The sequence below is a fragment of the Cervus canadensis genome, chromosome 19, assembly GCF_019320065.1.
Source record: "Cervus canadensis isolate Bull #8, Minnesota chromosome 19, ASM1932006v1, whole genome shotgun sequence".
Lineage (NCBI taxonomy): Eukaryota > Metazoa > Chordata > Mammalia > Artiodactyla > Cervidae > Cervus > Cervus canadensis.
The window spans coordinates 4897789-4915020 of record NC_057404.1 but is presented as its reverse complement, the minus strand read 5'-3'; the positions used below and the strand labels follow the sequence as shown (position 1 = coordinate 4915020).

General features: G+C 37.1%; 1 protein-coding gene across 3 annotated transcripts in view; it reads right to left on the bottom strand.

The window, feature by feature from the left end:
- Positions 1-17232, bottom strand: part of ATP8A1 (ATPase phospholipid transporting 8A1) — a 225987-nt gene that overhangs the window by 131509 nt on the left and 77246 nt on the right. For 2 of the 3 annotated variants that reach the window (XM_043438424.1, XM_043438423.1), the window contains exons 14-16: positions 15982-16070; positions 9992-10036; positions 731-803 (exon numbers count right to left, since the gene is read on the bottom strand). In XM_043438424.1, the coding sequence (XP_043294359.1) occupies positions 731-803; positions 9992-10036; positions 15982-16070 (207 nt within the window). The remainder of the gene's footprint in view (positions 1-730; positions 804-9991; positions 10037-15981; positions 16071-17232) is intronic. The other variant, XM_043438425.1, reaches the window with a different exon arrangement.

Here is a 17232-nt window from a genome sequence, read left to right as displayed (position 1 = left end):
TGGTTTTGGGGTGATGAGCAGGAGTTCAAGTTTTGATGCACGGAGCCTGAAGTGACTGTGAGCAAAGTTGGGGATGTAAACCTGGGCGTGCTCAGTTGCAGCCCCGTGGAATTGCAGGCCCCCAGGCTCCTCTGCCCACGGAACTGTCCAGGCAAGAATACCGGAGAGTGTTGTCATTTTCTCCTCCAGGGGATCTTTCCGACCCAGGGATCGAACCCGAGACTCTTATGTCTCCTGCAGTGGCAGGCAGATTCTTTACCACTAGTGCCATTTGGAAAGCCCTTAAACTTCAGAGATCATCTCATTTGATCAGATGGAATTTTAGTAAGTATCAGTAACTTTATAAGTGGAATACTCACATTGGGTGGCAGATGTCTAAAGTTCTTGTTGTATAGATTTAGCACTGGCCTATAATTTTGAGCAGGTAATTAATTTCCATAGATATTTTGAAATTGTTAACAATGAGATGTTTCATATAAATAGAGCTCTAAATTATGTAATATTTTTAAAAAGACAGAGTATCAATAAATGACAGTGTTAAAAGTAAATTTCTAAAAATCACAGATTTGTGTTGGCCAAGTAAAAATAATTTAGAGACAACAGATTTTTATAATTATTAAAAATGATCATGAAAGTAAAAAATGGAATATGTAAGCATGGAAGGTAATTCAGAGAAACACTCATTAGTTTTCATCTATTAATGAAAAGATAATGATACTACGCTTCTTACATGATTATTTTGGAGGTTTTCCAGCAATGATGAATCACTGAATGTTTTTTCATCTCCAAACTGTGAGCTCTGCCTAAAGGGGAAAAAATGGAGAATATTTGATTCATTTATACAAGCCCGCAGATCTACCTGTAAGTTACTTTTAAAATAAATCATTATGCCTACAAACTCTTAATAAATTAAGTATAATTTAGTCTACATTTCTAAATAAGATAACATATATTTCATGATTGAATCATAGGATATTTTCAAACATTATAAAATGTGAAAGCCTTTTTTAGTGTTAACAAAAAGTAGCATTTTACCATTCATTTTCCTAGAGTAAAATTATGTTGAAAAAAATTTAATTTAAAAAATGTAACAAAACTGCTAATATACATGGAATTGAATTTTTCTACTTTCATAATTTTTCCAAGGTTTAAAAATTTTGAGAATTAATAGAGTTATTATAAAAATAATACTGTTTTACTTTAGCCATGAAAATTGATTTGAAGTGAGTAATACTATATGATTACCATATGAAACGAAAATATGAATAAACTGATTACACATTTCATTAACATTTATCACTAACAAATATCTTATATATTTATGTACATATTACAGTTACTCTATAAAGGAGAAAAAAGCCATAAAAGTATATATGTGGTTTTGTGTTGTCGCTATCTTCAGATCAGCAAACTTGAACTCCATATGAAACAAATCAAATGAGAATTGCCTCTATAATCTAGCTATTACTAATCTCATAGCCATGCAATTTAATATCAAAATGTTGAGATTCAAAGGAAGGACAAGGAACATTTAAGTGGAAATGTCAAACCCCAAGAGTATACTTTTTACCGTTCAGTGAAAATATATAGATCTAAAGCTTTTGTGCACAGAATGAAATTTCAGAAGTCGTTGAGGAAAAAATAATGTGTTCAATATTAAACAGCTGTAATCAAGAAAGCTTTTAATCATAACTTTTACAGGTTACAAAGAGAATTATCAGTGCCAATGTGCCAAATGTCAAGAGTTTCATATTTTAAAGTCAGCTGCTTGAACGGAAGGAGAAATCATTGAAGAAAAAAAAGAATGTAAAATAATTTAACCTAAACCAGATCATCAATATATGTAAATATCTTTTTAACCATACACCATAAAAGGAAGTTGGAATTTTACAGTAAAATACATCTTTATTAATGTGTAACACTTTGATCTATTAATTCTCAATATTATAATATAATACACCTTTCTTAGCACATAGATTAGAATTCTCAAAAACATCACTAGGAAACAGAATGAACACATTTTCTATTACTATTATTTTAATAATAATAATTTATTTATAAAATAACAAATAATAATTAATTAAAACTCCTCCTCTTCTTAGTATTAAAGATGAAAAGTCCAAGAACTTTTAAACAACTTATCAATTGGCAGGCAGAAAAAATTAACATACATTTATCCTCTAAATATTATCATTCTAAAGTTTATTATTTCAGGGCTCTATAAAATTTCCCTATTATTTATAAAATGTATTCATTATTGGTTCTTAGTTATACTTCCCCACTTATTAGATAAATTGAAATTTCAAGGAATATTCACAGTAACATCTTGCATGTGGAGGTCTATCTTCCTTCTAAAGAATTCTGAACTAAAAGCTTTTATAAGTTTGAAGATGTGTCTTATTAATCTCACCAGTAAGTCTTTCATCTCATAAATCACAGTTACCACAATTGATGAAACTTTCAAATGTATTTATAACAAATAACACTAGATATGCAACTGAAATGTTTACACGGACACAGCCTGCCCTCCATTCACCAGTGAAACCTTCTGACGTAGAAAATGCTAACTCTTCTCCCAGAAAGGAGCTTCCTTTCCAAGATCACAAAATCATCAGCATTTCATCTGCTAATCACACAGCTTGGTCTGGGTAACTCAGGTACGGTGCTCTCATCACCCCTATCTGAAACCTCACAAAATGTCCACTTTTAGTAAAAGTAAACAGATAAAATTAGGAAGCTCAAAGTCATTTCAAAATAAGAACCAATTGCATAAATGTAAAATAGATTAAATTGTTAGCTGACAAAGCTATTTGAATTTGCAAACTGTGCATACATAAAAGTGTAAGCCAACATCTACCTTTTGTTAAAACTTTTCATCGAAGTTTTCAAGTGACACTTTGCCTTATAAGGAGACAAAGAAATTATGGTGTTTTGCAAAAAGCAATAAGGCAGGGGGTGTAACAGTTAAGATAAAATGAAAAATGAGCAGTTAATCCACAGTGTCATATAATTTACTGCTTCTTGTAGACCGATTTAAAAGCTATGATACATTGCAAATAATTATTTCCTAATCATCCAAAAATGAAGAATCCTCATAGCAATAAAAATGAGAAGATTCAGAATTTTATGGATAAACATAAATTACAATTAGTGTGGCCTGATCAGTATTGGGAACCAGAGAAGATCAAATTGCCAACATCCATTGGATTATAGAAAAAGCAAGAAAGTTCCAGAAAAACATCTATTTCTGCCTTATTGACTATGCCAAAGCCTTTGACTGTGTGGATCACAACAAACTGTGGAAAATTCTGAAAGAGATGGGAATACCAGATCACCTGACCTGCCTCTTGAGAAATCTGTATGCAGGTCAGGAAGCAACAGTTAGAACTGGACATGGAACAACAGACTGGTTCCAGATAGGGAAAGGTGTACGTCAAGGCTATACATTATCACCCTGCTTATATAACTTATATGCAGAGTACATCATGAGAAACGCTGGGCTGGAGGAAGCACAAGCTGGAATCAAGATTGCCAGGGAGAAATATCAATAACCTCAGATATACAGATGACACCACCTTTATGGCAGAAGGTGAAAAAGAACTAAAGAACCTCTTGATGAAAGTGAAGGAGGAGAGTGAAAAAGCTGGCTTAAAGCTCAACATTCAGAAAACTAAGATCATGGCATCTGGTCCCATCATGTCCTGGCAAATAGATGGGGAAACAGTGGAAACAGTGATAGACTATTTTTTGGGCTCCAAAATCACTGCAGATGGTGACTGCAGCCATGAAATTAAAAGACACTTGCTCCTTGGAAGAAAAGCTATGAACAACCTAGACAGCATATTAAAAAGCAGAGACATTACTTTGCCAACAAAGGTTCGTCTAAGTCAAGGCTATGGTTTTTCCAGCGGTCATGTATGGATGTGAGAGTCGGACTATAAAGAAAGCTGAGTGCCAAAGAATTGATGCTTTTGAACTGTGGTGTTGGAGAAGACTCTTGAGAGTCCCTTGGACTGCAAGGAGATCCATCCAGTCCATCCTAAGGAAGTCATTCTTGAATATTGATTAGAAGGACTGATGGCTGAAGCTGAAACTCCAATATTCTGGCCACCTGATGCGAGGAGCTGACTCATTTGAAAAGACCCTGATACTGGGAAAGATTGAAGGCAGGAGGAGAAGGGGATGACAGAGGATGAGATGGTTGGATGGCATCACTGACTCAATTGACATGAGTTTGAGTAAACTCCGGGTGTTGGTGATGGACAGGGAGGCCTGGTGTGCTGTAGTCCATGGGGTAGCAAAGAGTCGGACACGACTGAGCAACTGAACTGAACTGAATTGAATCAATATTAGTTAATTTCATACATGACAGTGTGGACTATGAAATCATGTCAAATGAAGAGATAAATAACAATTTTTATTTAACTTAAAAAACAATTTAGGAGTAGAAACGCCTAGTACTCAGAAAAGAAATAGAAAATACTGTCTGCATAAAGCTAAAATACTTCTGCATAGTTTGCTATTATAAGCAAACTATTATAAGTCAAAAGCCAAATGACAAAATGGGAGGAAAACTATTTCCAACACATAAAATGGTTACTTTATTCAAAATGAAAGGTTAATTCCCTCAAAATAAAAAGGGCTCATAGAAACTCACACTAAAAAGATCAACAGTGCAAGAGAACAAGGAGCAGAGGATATAAACACACAGTTCACAAAGAAAGAAACAGAAGTGGTTTTAAATATACATTCAATCTTACCGCACGATGAGAGAAATGAGATTTAAATTTATCAATGTGGCAGAAATAGTTTGACAACCCTGCTGCTATAATCTTGGAAAAACAGTTAAACCATCTATCATTGATGAGAATGAACACTGGTACAATTTCTAAAAGGGAATATTGGCAATGAAAGTGAACGTCACTCAGCTGTGTCTGACTCTTTGTGAGCCCATGGACTATATACAGTCCATGGATTTCTCCAGGCCAGAATACTGGAGTGGGTAGCAGTTCCCTTCTCCAGGGGTATCTGCCCAACCCAGGGGTCGAACCCAGGTCTCCCACATTGAAGGCGGATTCCTTACCAGCTGAGCCACAAGGAAAGCCCAAGAATACTGGGGTGGGTAGCCTATCCCTTCTCTAGCTGATCTTCCCGAGCCAGGAATCGAATGAACCAGAGCCTCCTGTGCTGCAGGCAGATTCTTTACCAACTGAGCTATCAGGGAAGACCCTGATATTGGCAATATCTAACAAAATTTAAAATCAATATAATCCTTTGAGATCCAGAAATTCCAGTTTCTGGAATTTCAGTCTATTCTGTACTTACACTGCCTCCTGCAGAAGGCTGTATGTACAAATTCATTCTTTGCAGCACACTTTTTTTTTTTTTTTGCCGCCCCCCCCTGCAGCACACTTTTAACAGCAAAAGGTTAGACCTAACCCAAAGTTTTACTAGGGCTGTTGCTTAAAAAGACTGTGGTACATCCACATAATAATAATGGAACACCATACGAAAAACGGGAGGCTGTCCACGGAATATGGACAAATCTCAAAGATGTACCATCAAATGAAAAGCTGGTACCAAGGTGTGTACAATGTATTTCACTTTGGGTAAAAATGAGAAAGAAAACACATGCATACATGGTAGAATAGATCTGGAGAAATAAACCTGAAATGGGTTACACTGACTGCCTTCAGGTGGGGAAATGGAGGGTCAGAGATAGGGAAGAGAGGCGTTACTGCATTATGAACTTAAATAAATCAAATTTAAATTAAAAATGAAAAACCAGAACAAAATCCGATTATGAGCTGAAACATACATTCTACATGTAAACTCAATGCATGCATTATATACATACAGACACTATGCTGAAACATACATTCTACATACAAACTCAATGCATGCATTATATACACACAGACGCTACACACATCCATGTACGGGAAGACAAAGGCAGCGTGACAAAAACACTGTTTTCTGAATGGATCTGTACCTTCTGGCTTTGAACAGTGCTACTGTTCCAAATCAGAATTCCTAGAAGGGTGATTAATGTTCAGAAATGAAATTGCTATACAGCATCAGGTCAAGTCCAAGAATATAAAGAAGGGGTTGAGTTCAATAATAATATTTTTTTCTTAGACACTAGTTTTCATCAATGTGGTCTGCTTTTCTGGGTGGTTCTAAAGGATTTCAGAGGGCAATTACAAAAGAGGAGTTCCAAAAACATTCTGTGAAATGGTCCCTTGACTGGAATAAATAAATAAATAAATTTGTTAGATTTGGTTACTATAGAGTCACACCTGGAAGAATGTTTTAGTGAGCCTAGTGATGGCAGCAGAATAAATAAATACCACTCATTTCATACATACATACAAACCAAAATGAAAAGAGAAGAGAAGACCAGAAAATGGTACTATCCAGTGATACTGTGCTGATACTAAAAGCCACAGTAAAATGACTAAGCACAGGATACTTACTTTGGGATTTTCCTTAAAGTAATAGTGGGGGAAAATACAGATGAACTGAAACTGGCTTTGAGTACATATTATTGAAGTGAGTGAATGAGTACATCTGTTTTCTTTTTCTTTTCTTTCTTTTTTTTTTTTTTTTGAGTACATCTGTTTTCTACTGTTATTTATGCTTGAGATTTCCCCCAAAAAATCAGAAAAAGAAAAAAATGTAACAAAATATATAGCTTTGGAATATAATCTTATCTTAGGGCTACATGGATGCTTATAGTAAGTAAATATTTTTGTGCAATCCTCCAAATATTGATACTGTCTAAAGAATGGTAGATTTTAATAGAAATGAATTAACCTTCAAGGTTATGTCAGCTGATGTAGGGCACTTGGCAATAACAAGAAAACCATCCCAATTCTGGAGGAAGTGGCTATTGGTTGGGAAATGATTTAAGTGAGTAGTTACCGCCATTATCCAATTATTTTTAATGTCAAGGAAGTGTTTTTGAAACTGTCACTATAATAGTTTGCCATCAAATTTGACTAAATGTAAATAATCTACATATTTCTGTTGTTCAGTTGCTGAGTTGTGTCCAACTCTAAAAATCTACATACACGTATGCGTTAAACAATATGTGTATTTTAACTTGGTATTTTTGTGGCAAATACGGTTGAAGAATGATAGTAAAATACATGGCATAGGTCACAGATTTTATCTATGGAATCGATGAACTTCACATTGAAAGGAGAAGCTGCTGACAGTCAGACAAGAATCAACTTTGAGATTCTGGATTTACAGAGTCAGCGGTACTCTTCAGTTTACCCGAGGACCAGCAGCTCATTCAATCAGGACTACGGTTTCAATCTTGGCTTCACTGGCGATATGAAATCAAGTGGACCAGATCTGGCAAATGCCAGATTTAGGGTTGTGACAAGCTGTGTCCCCCCAGGCTAACTTTTCTCGTCAGCCAGTTAAACCATACTTGCTCTTGCTACCCTAACAAAATGAGAAAGAAAAAAATGAAATAATAAATAGTAAGGATACCTTTTCTCTAAATGCAGATATTTCTGAAGCTCTTTAAAGACTATTGGATGTGATATAACCAGCACCTACTTAATACCCAGGTTGAGCAAGGTTTTAACTTTTTCTCCCATGTTTGCTGGTTGTATACTTTGAGGGAAGTTACTTATTGGCTTCTCTGCCTAAATTTCACCAGCATCAATTCAGTTCTGTTCAGTTCAGTTCAGTCACTCAGTCGTGTCCAACTCTTTGCGACCCCATGAATCGCAGCATGCCAGGCCTCCCTGTCCATCACCAACTCCCGCAGTTTACTCAAACCCATGTCCATCGAGTCGGTGATGCCATCCAGCCATCTCATCCTCTGTTGTTCCCTTCTCCTCCTGCCCCCAATCCCTCCCAGCATCAGGGTCTTTTCCAAGGAGTCAACTCTTTGCATGAGGTGGCCAGAGTATTGGAGTTTCAGCTTCAGCGTCAGTCCTTCCAATGAACACCCAGGACTGATCTCCTTTAGGATGGACTGGTTGAATCTCCTTGCAGTCCAAGGGACTCTCAAGAGTCTTCTCCAACGCCACAGTTCAAAAGCATCAATTCTTTGGCGCTCAGCTTCAATTACAACTCCTCAAATATGTCTTGAGGATTAACTGAGAGACACTGGAGCTAACACCGAGATACTCTTCTACGCACTTTAAAAACAGAATTCATTTAATCTTTTCAACCTCCCTATGATGTCTACATTCTCCCCAATGAGGACCCACAGGCAAAGAGAGGTAGCTGGCTGCAGAGCGGCATGAGGACCAGGATGTGAGCCTCACTGGTCAGAGTCGACGTCTGCATCCTTGGCAACTGCTCAGGACCCAGGACACAACTCAAGTCCAAGCAGTAGCTGTCCCTTCATCCCTGGTGCTTACAGGTGACCACGTGATGGGTCAGGAGACCCACGTAGGTGTTCAAAATAAAGCTCACTCTATTAAACAGTTGGCAAAAACCCTCCCTAGTGTTTACTTCTTAAAATATCATTAATATCTAAGTTTATATGTAATTGCAAGTGGAACCATACAAAAATTTATGGAAAAGTTGACATTTTAAAATTTGGAATTACTCAGTTTAGAATATCAAGTTTCCAGAAAGGGTGTTTTACATAAAAAATTTAAACAGATAAAATAATGTCTCTTCCCAATAGTGATAAAAATCATGAAATAACCTCGACTGAAAGGAGAATATTTTAAATGACCCAGGTAAACAACGGTTAACATTTTCATCCAGCCTTAATAAGAATATGGTGAAGGTAATATCCTTCCCAAGAAAAAGTGATTTATCTTAGAAAAAACACATATTCTAAAAATAAAAATATATATTCAATTCTTTTGAAAAGCAACAAGTAAAAAGATATAATCAAAATTTTAACAATGTTCTCAAAAGATTAACTAGAAGAGACGATCTACATCATTACACTTGAATTATCCACCAACAGTAAGGCGTTTTGGCACATTAAAAAGACACTGACAATTATTCAGTTGTGGATAGGTGTTGAAATGCATGACACTCCAAGCAATGAGCTTAAGTGTAATGAATCATCAGGTATCACATGCACCAAACAGCTGCCTCTGTCATTAACTCTAGGTAGTACGAGGCTTATTGCAAATTGTTACCAAATCTCCACTTTATTGAAATAAAATCCAAGTTGAAAAATAAGGCTTAATCATAAAATACCCTGTGTCATCTGAAAATAGAAATGTAATCACATATAAAGCCATACTGTTTTTTACAGTTACCAGCATTAAAGAAATCTGCTTTCTGAAATTTCATTTGCCACCAGATTGCAATGAATTATTGAGATAAACTCATGTCATTATAAATGAAAATATAAACCATGGTGAGGATTTTAAGGTAAGACAAAAAATCCAATATGTACAGAAATTAAGCTTATAAAATGCGATTCAATAATTCTAAAATTAATTATATTCCTGTTAACCCTAGTCCTTGGTAGCATACTTTTCCAACATTTGTTCCAGATATCTCATTTAAAAATGCTTACGTTATAGCCTCCCAACAGATTTAGCAAATTAATGAAAATAAATGTAAAGGAAATTTTCACTGTTATGTTCAGTAGCATTTTTCTGTAGAGTATACAAACAGTGGCAGAAGGTGGCAGTGCTGAGCTAAAAAAAACCAAAATTTATGAAGCTGTCCCTGAAATCTTAGGTAGTCCACAGCCCAGGAACTCTAAGTTGATTGTTATAGATTTTATTATAGCTACATAGCTCCATAAAACCAGCAAGCCTAAACTTTGAACTAAATGTTCATAAAGTGATTAAAGGTTATTCAACAGGACATCAGGGCTATTCAATGGATTTGTTCGTCTTTATTCGGCAGATTCTAAGAAATACTTTACAGCATTGTCATCCTGCCTGATTAGTAATTTTTTTTCAAAGTAGCGAAGTGCATCTAACAAAACAATAAAACGCAAACCTTTTAAATGGATCAATGGGACAGAAAGATCCATGCAGCTTACCATTCATCAGGAGAGCAGCCATAATCCTCGGGTTCAGGGACATGGCTTCAGAAAGCGAGAGGAGGGACACAAAGAAAGGAGAAAATAATCAAAGGAGGGCTGGGGACACAAAAGCATGAAAAAGGGAAGTACTGAGAGACTCGTCAGTTAAGGAAATAAACTTTCAGCTGATTTGGAAAGAAGGGCAGTTAGTATAGAAAGTATAATTTATGGTAACTAGGCAGATTTACAAAGTTGTTCTTTCATGGGATAGCCAACTTGCCTCTTCACCATGAAATTTCCCAATTTTATGCACAGATATCAGTATTCAGTAGAAAATATTAAACTTAAAGTTTAAATACAGGCTAAAGCCAACGTAAAATTCATCACACAATGCATAATGAGAATAAAGGGTTTTAATAAAAAAAAAAAACGTTACTAAGAATAAACCATCACACTGATAAAATCTGCCAAGTACATTTCAGAAGCAAATTTGACTACCGTGCAGGGGTGGTTCTTTAAACAGGTATATTAAAGTAAATGTTAGTTACATTGCTATAGCTAAAGAGTACCACATTGCAAAAGATGAACATTTTAAAAGATACTCAAAAACATTCACTTACACCATAACTCAGCTGTTAAACAATTCATTACATCAAAAGAAAACACATTCATCAATACTTCATTTTCATCCATTGGCTCATCTGAGCACTGGATCTATGTATAGCTTTCATTTCAACCAACCAGTGATGTGACAGAAATGGTCCATAATACATGACAGAGCAGGTTTTATTTTACTTCTTTATGTATTTATTTACTAAAATTTTCTTTTTATGGTTCAGATTTTTTCCCGCTGTCTTGAGACATATGACACTGTGTGAGCTTAAGGCGCGCAGGATGATCTGACGCTGATACATGCTGCCAAGTGATTGCCTTCACGCGCGTGTGTGCCAACTTGCTTCAGTCCTGTCTGACTCTTTGTGGCCCCATGGACTGTAACCCACCAGGCTCCTCTGTCCACGGGGTTTTCCAGGCAAGGACACTGGAGGTGGTTGCCATGCCCTCCTCCAGCAGATCTTCTCGACCCAGGGATTGAACCTTGGATTGTTCTATCATAGTGTTAGCTAACACTCCCATCCATCACCTAATTACCATTTCTTTTTTTGTCGTGAGAACATTTAAAATCTACTCTCTCAGCAGCTAAAACAGATTTCCTTATCTCTTGTTTCTTTCATTATACAAGGTCATTCAATAGTTTTCCTTTAAATTAAATGTATTAGATGTAGGTAGAGTTTAAAGATGCAGAGTTCCGTATAAAGCCACTATGTTTGATAAATATACAATGTTCACTGAAAACTGGGGAAAATCCTCTCACTTCCTAAGTGGCCTCTATTTCTCACCCTTCCGCCAATCTGGCCGTGCACCGACCTCATCACTCCAAGGAACCTGCAAACCATCAACTGTCTCCAGGGCAGGCTCCATCCACCCCCTTCACTCCAGTCACAGTGGGGGCGGTCTCCCTACTCACTGTCCTCTCTACCAAAGGATGCTTTTAGATGCTTGAGGGGAAGGACTAAATGGGCCCTCGGCGAGCCCAGAAAAAGCCACGGCCTCCTGCCGAGCTCTGTGAAAGCCAGCGGCAGCCCAGGGCTCTAGGCATCACTCCCCATCAACCTCAGGGCTGAGATGAGTCCCCGAACCACAGCAGGGGAGGGTCTGAGGCTACCCAGGCAAAAGCCCTGCACCAAGGTTCTGCCAAGCGGCCTCGGTGGTGTACAGCAGCCCGGGACCTCCTACTGCGAGAGGGGCTGGGGCCTCAGGGCTCAGGGCTCAGGGCCGCGCTCCCGGCTGTGGTTCAACCTGGGCAGACGTTCAGGGCTATTCTGAAGGACATGCGCAGCAGGCGACCCATACATCTGTTACTTTATTCCGTCTGCAGGAGTTTCCCCAAGACCACTGCCCTGGTAGCTCTGATGTGTGCCCCCTGTCTGGTTATTTGCCGTGGGAGGTCGGTGCTGTTACATCTGCTTGCTGAGTTCTTAAACGCATTCCTGATCTCAGTGTGAAGCATCCCAGAGCCTGGTCTCAGCGATCAGATCACACCCCTCCACCGTGTCCCCAATCACAGCCTCACACAGACCTTTGTACTGCATTATGATTTTATAATGGTCTGCCTGATGATTTAATGACATCCATCAACCTCCAATTAGACTATAAACTTCAGGGGGGTGGAAGCCAGGTGAACTTTGGCTGATCATTAAATCCCCAACATCTAACAAAGTACTACATATTATACATAGAGATGAACACTTGTTGAGGCATGAGAATAAACGAACGGTTTTTACCCAGCTTTATCTACCAGTCACGGCGAGAAGTGAGATACGTTTATTGGTTATAATATAGACCTCGGGGCAATTTTGATAACTGTGAGATTTCTCATGGTGAATTTCCTCTCAAACTTAAAGAAGTCGCCGATTCTTTCAGCAAACATTGCTAAACAAAATATTGTCAAGTAAAACTACTCACATGCTATTTTCACATGTAAATAAAGATTATTATTAGGAGCATTTGGTTTTCACTTAAAGGGAAAAAGTCAGTGAAATGTTTTTAATACTGATTAAAATGACTTGCCCATACAAAAATATAATATTGTTTAATTTGCTTTACAGACTCTTAAAAAAAAAAACCAAAAAACTTTTCCCAGTTCATCAGCTCATTCTAATAGTAAGATTTTAAATTATCAACAAAGACAGTACTTAGGACTTTAGCCGAGAATAGCCACTGTATTGAGAATTCTACCCACTGAACATAAAAACCTCATTACCTATTTCTGGCTTTCAAGTAACTGTGATAAAACTGAATTAGTATAAGAAGTAATTTGTTGAAATTATGCTTTAGTAAATGTTTAACAGAATTTCTAGTTTTTAATAAGCTAAATTTATAAATATGGTATCATAATTTATTTGCATTTAACTAAAATCTAATGACACAGTCTAACAAGTTTAATCATAGCGGTACTTCGGACAAAGTTAATCTTTACAAAACAAACATCATTGCTAGGTGTGTACTGGGTGTGTAACAAATCTTATTTCATTGACCATCATGAATCCAATTTAGGGCCAAAGTTAAAAGAAATGAGGGAAAACTTACTAAGACTAAATTTTGGAGCCTTGTTTTACTATGTTTAATAGCCTTGTTAAATATCTTCCTACAAATCTATAAAATACACTGAACGAGGTAAAGATTATACTACCAAGAGACTTTAGGTCTTGTCTTTCAAACTGATAAAAGCCAACAGAACTCATCTTGGACTCTGTGTAAGGTAGAAAGAGATTTTATTTTCTTAAAAAGTGCTTAAGAAGCATCAGCTCTGAAATCATAACCCTAAAGGCATTTGTTAGTATATAAAACTATGTGTTATTTTCCTTTGTTTTGCTAAATTCTGAGACAACCTCTATGTTTTCTTCTTCTGGAGGTGAAGGTATACATGGGTATTAATAATAGCTTCCCACGTTAAACAATGTAAAACATACCATGGGCAGACAGGACAAGATAACCATGTTACGGCTCCTTTAACCCAAGAGGAAATGCCTACAGGAAGGCGGTTTTCAGTCGTGACTCTTTCCTTTGGAGTTCCACAGAATTAAGTAACAACTGTGTGTCTCTCCTATTGTAGTCAACTGAGGAGTCTAAAGTCTCTGCTTCTCTAAATCTTTCCTATATCAACAATTCTCTGCAGTGCTGACGTCCCAGCTGCCCATCAGAAATGCTTAGGGGAGGGGACGGGACAATTACTTCTGAGGTCAATAACTTTAGGAGTTTTCTAGTATTGTTTCTTAAAGAAAAGGAGCCTTTGTACTTTTAAGTATTGTATAAATTTATCATATTGGGTGAGAGTCTGAGGTTTCTGAACTGGAAACTTCCAGAAATCTATATCTCCATGCAGGTACCATAAATATAAATTAATAAAAGGAATAAAAAAGCTCAATCAGGGTTAAGGATTCTAAAAGCACATACATGATTTACTGGAAGTAGTTTAACAACAAGTTTGACTCAACAAGGCTCTTGGTATTCTTGAAAATATGATACATTATCCAAAGGGAAATCCATTTTTATCTCACAGTTAAAAACTTCAAATAAAGGAATCACTATTTTTAAATTTCTAAACATCACACAATTTCAGATCTGAAAAGGATCTTGGAGATCATCTGGTCTCACCATTCTCATTTTAAAGAGTTTGAAAAATTTGAATGGAACTGTCTAAGGTCATACAGTGAATTAATGACAAAGCTAGGACTATGACTCATGTCTTGCAACTGCAGCTCAATGTTAAGATATGTGGTTTTCCCAAGAGGAAATTTGTTTCATTGGAAACAATCTAAATCATGACAATACTTAACTCTCTCTAACATTTACGTCTCAAACCCACTCTATCACAATACATAATACATGTGTTCATGATAATATCACCAATAGACACATGAAGAACATTGTTCTTTAGAACTACTGCCTATAAGTGCTTAAGAACTTATTCCAGGAATAAGAAAAACCTTGTAAAATGCAAAAGAACACCTAGCTATTATCCTGGTTCTCTGTTCTGATAGGTTCACAATCAATAACAACTAATTTGAAGAACTTGCTTATTCAACTGAACAAAGTAAAAAACGGATGTCAATATTACCAAAACAGAATCCTCTAAAAATAACATTTATGAATGCAAGCAGAATGTGCATAAAAACAAACATCACCATTAATTTGTCACCAAGTATAATACAACAAACTGCAGAATCACAAAAGGCCCTTTCTTCTCTCATCAGGGATAACTGTGGGTTAAATACTTAAGAGCAAAATGTCAGAGAGTGTAGCACAACCTCTTCTGTACCAGCAGCCAAACAAAGAGGCCTGAAGCAACTGGGGGAGGAGAGAGGAAGGTCTCTTTTGTCTAAAGGAACTGGGAGATCTTCTGATAAAGAGGGAAGATGCAAAAGGGTATCCTGCCCTGGAAATAGATAGTTGTCCTGCTTCTTAAATTAGCAGCTTGTCCTTACCATGTAAAAAAGCCATTCAGTCAAATGTATTTTTAGCTTCACTTACCCACACTTTTGGTCATCCTTTTGGTCACTTTTGGTCACATCCTTTTGGTCACTTTACAGTCACTTTTGGTCATCCTTTCTACTAACCCAAAGAAGAGGCATAGCTGCCTCCATCTATTCCTCTTTACAGACCACGGAGGGGAGTCATCACATGCTTTTAGAACTTTTTACCAAGAGGTTATTTATTTATACTTTTAACTAAGGGCATTTTCGTAATTCAGTACACTGTTTTTATACTAGTTTACTGCTTAGAGACAGAGCAGGAGTGGGGGGGGGGGGGGCGGCTGCAAGTCAGAAAAACCCAAAGCAAGTGTCCTTGCTTGCATGGTTAAGACACCAGTCTTTTGCTGGGAAATTTGATAAAAGGCCAGGATCAATCAACCAGAAGGATGTTTCATCTGTGATCATGACTTTTCAGGAGATGCAGAAATTAATTTTCTCACATTACCCTATAAAGTGTTTCAAAAAGGAGGCTTGTGAAGTTTAGGCAAGCATACCTAGAAGAAAAAAATGGGTGCTCAGCAAGCACATTCTAAAGGACAGATTCCACGACTGCAAAGAGGAGAGGTGATAAAAAGAAACCGGAGGGCTAGCTCTCGGAGAAACAATGTGCTTTAACACAGGCAGGCTGCATGGCAAGTTTACGGCAGTGGACAGACCAGCGTCAGATCAGAGGTCTGCGGGGCAGCTCTAAATACTAAAATATTATTGGGTAGGGTGCCTACCTCATAGTAATTCCAAATGAAAAACAATACCAAGCTATAAAACATAAAATGTACATGCATGCTGAAGTCAAAACAGCTGCTTTCTAGATTAAAAAAAAAAACAACCCTTCTCTAAAAAGAACTCCAATTGTACCAAACTGTTAACACTAATTAAATGTGTACATCATAACGCTGATTAAAGGGAAAAACTCACCCATAAGCCACTCCGGCTATGGTGCACTTCTTAAACTGCATGACATTGCAGGTCAAAGTACCAGTTTTGTCAGAAAATATATATTTTACCTAAAAAAATGTAAAATTTCTCATTAGAATTTCAGAGATCATTTTAAGCCAGTCTTTTATTAAAGGGCTTAAAAAACAAACAAACACCCTTTCATTATTATTCTTTTAATCAGTTTTGTTACACTGCAGGGGCACAATGTACTGAGCTGAGCTGAGTCACTCAGTCACGTCTGATGCGCTGCGATCCCATGGACCGCAGCCCGCCAGGCTCCCCTGTCCATGAAATCCTCCAGGCAAGAGTACTGGAGTGGGTTGCCATTTCCTCCTCCAGGGGATCTTCCCGATCCAGGGATGGAACCCAGGTCTCAAGCATGGTAGACGGATTCTTGAATGGTATGAACTGACTACTTTCTGCACATCATCAAGGAATATTTTCAACTATTTCTTCTAGCCTTTTAGCAGTGAATCATATATGAAGTGAAATTCTCTCAAGCCAGCAGAGAAACTCCAGGCATACAGAAGTCTGCCCTAACAGTCTGAGTTCGCACTAGTAAGGGCCTCTATCGTTACTTAACACGTGCTTGCCTGCACGCTGAGTTGCTTCAATCCTATTCGACTCTGTGGCCCCATGGACTGTAGTCCTCCAACTTCCTCGGTCCGTGGGATTCAGAGCACTAAAGTATCTTTCAACACTTCTCAACAAAACAATTATGGGATTGGTGATGGCTTGCTTGATTAAAAATAACTTCATACAACATCTGAATTGGTAAGAAAAAACAGCTTTGGTTTAAATGCTACTTAAGAGTAAGACTTAGCAAATGGCAATGGTACAAGAAAAGTAGAACCCTTTCTTAGGATTACATATAATCCTAATTGAATTACAAATATATGCATATATGTGAATGAATTACATATAAATGAATTACAAATATATGCATATATGTGAATATACTATGAATTATATATTTGAAATTCCTGTTTGACTTGTACAACTTCATTGATAAACTTCCTTTTTATTCCCCTTCCTTTCTGACCAAAAGCTATGAACAATTTTAATACTGGGAGTTTATAACTCAAAAGCAGCCAATACTTTACATGCTAATCAGATTATATACTAAAGGACATCTCTCTGTGAAATACTTTATCCTGAGAACAGAATATGCATTAGATAATGTTCATTCACTAGAAATGAAAATTGACAGTTAGGTACTAACATGTACTT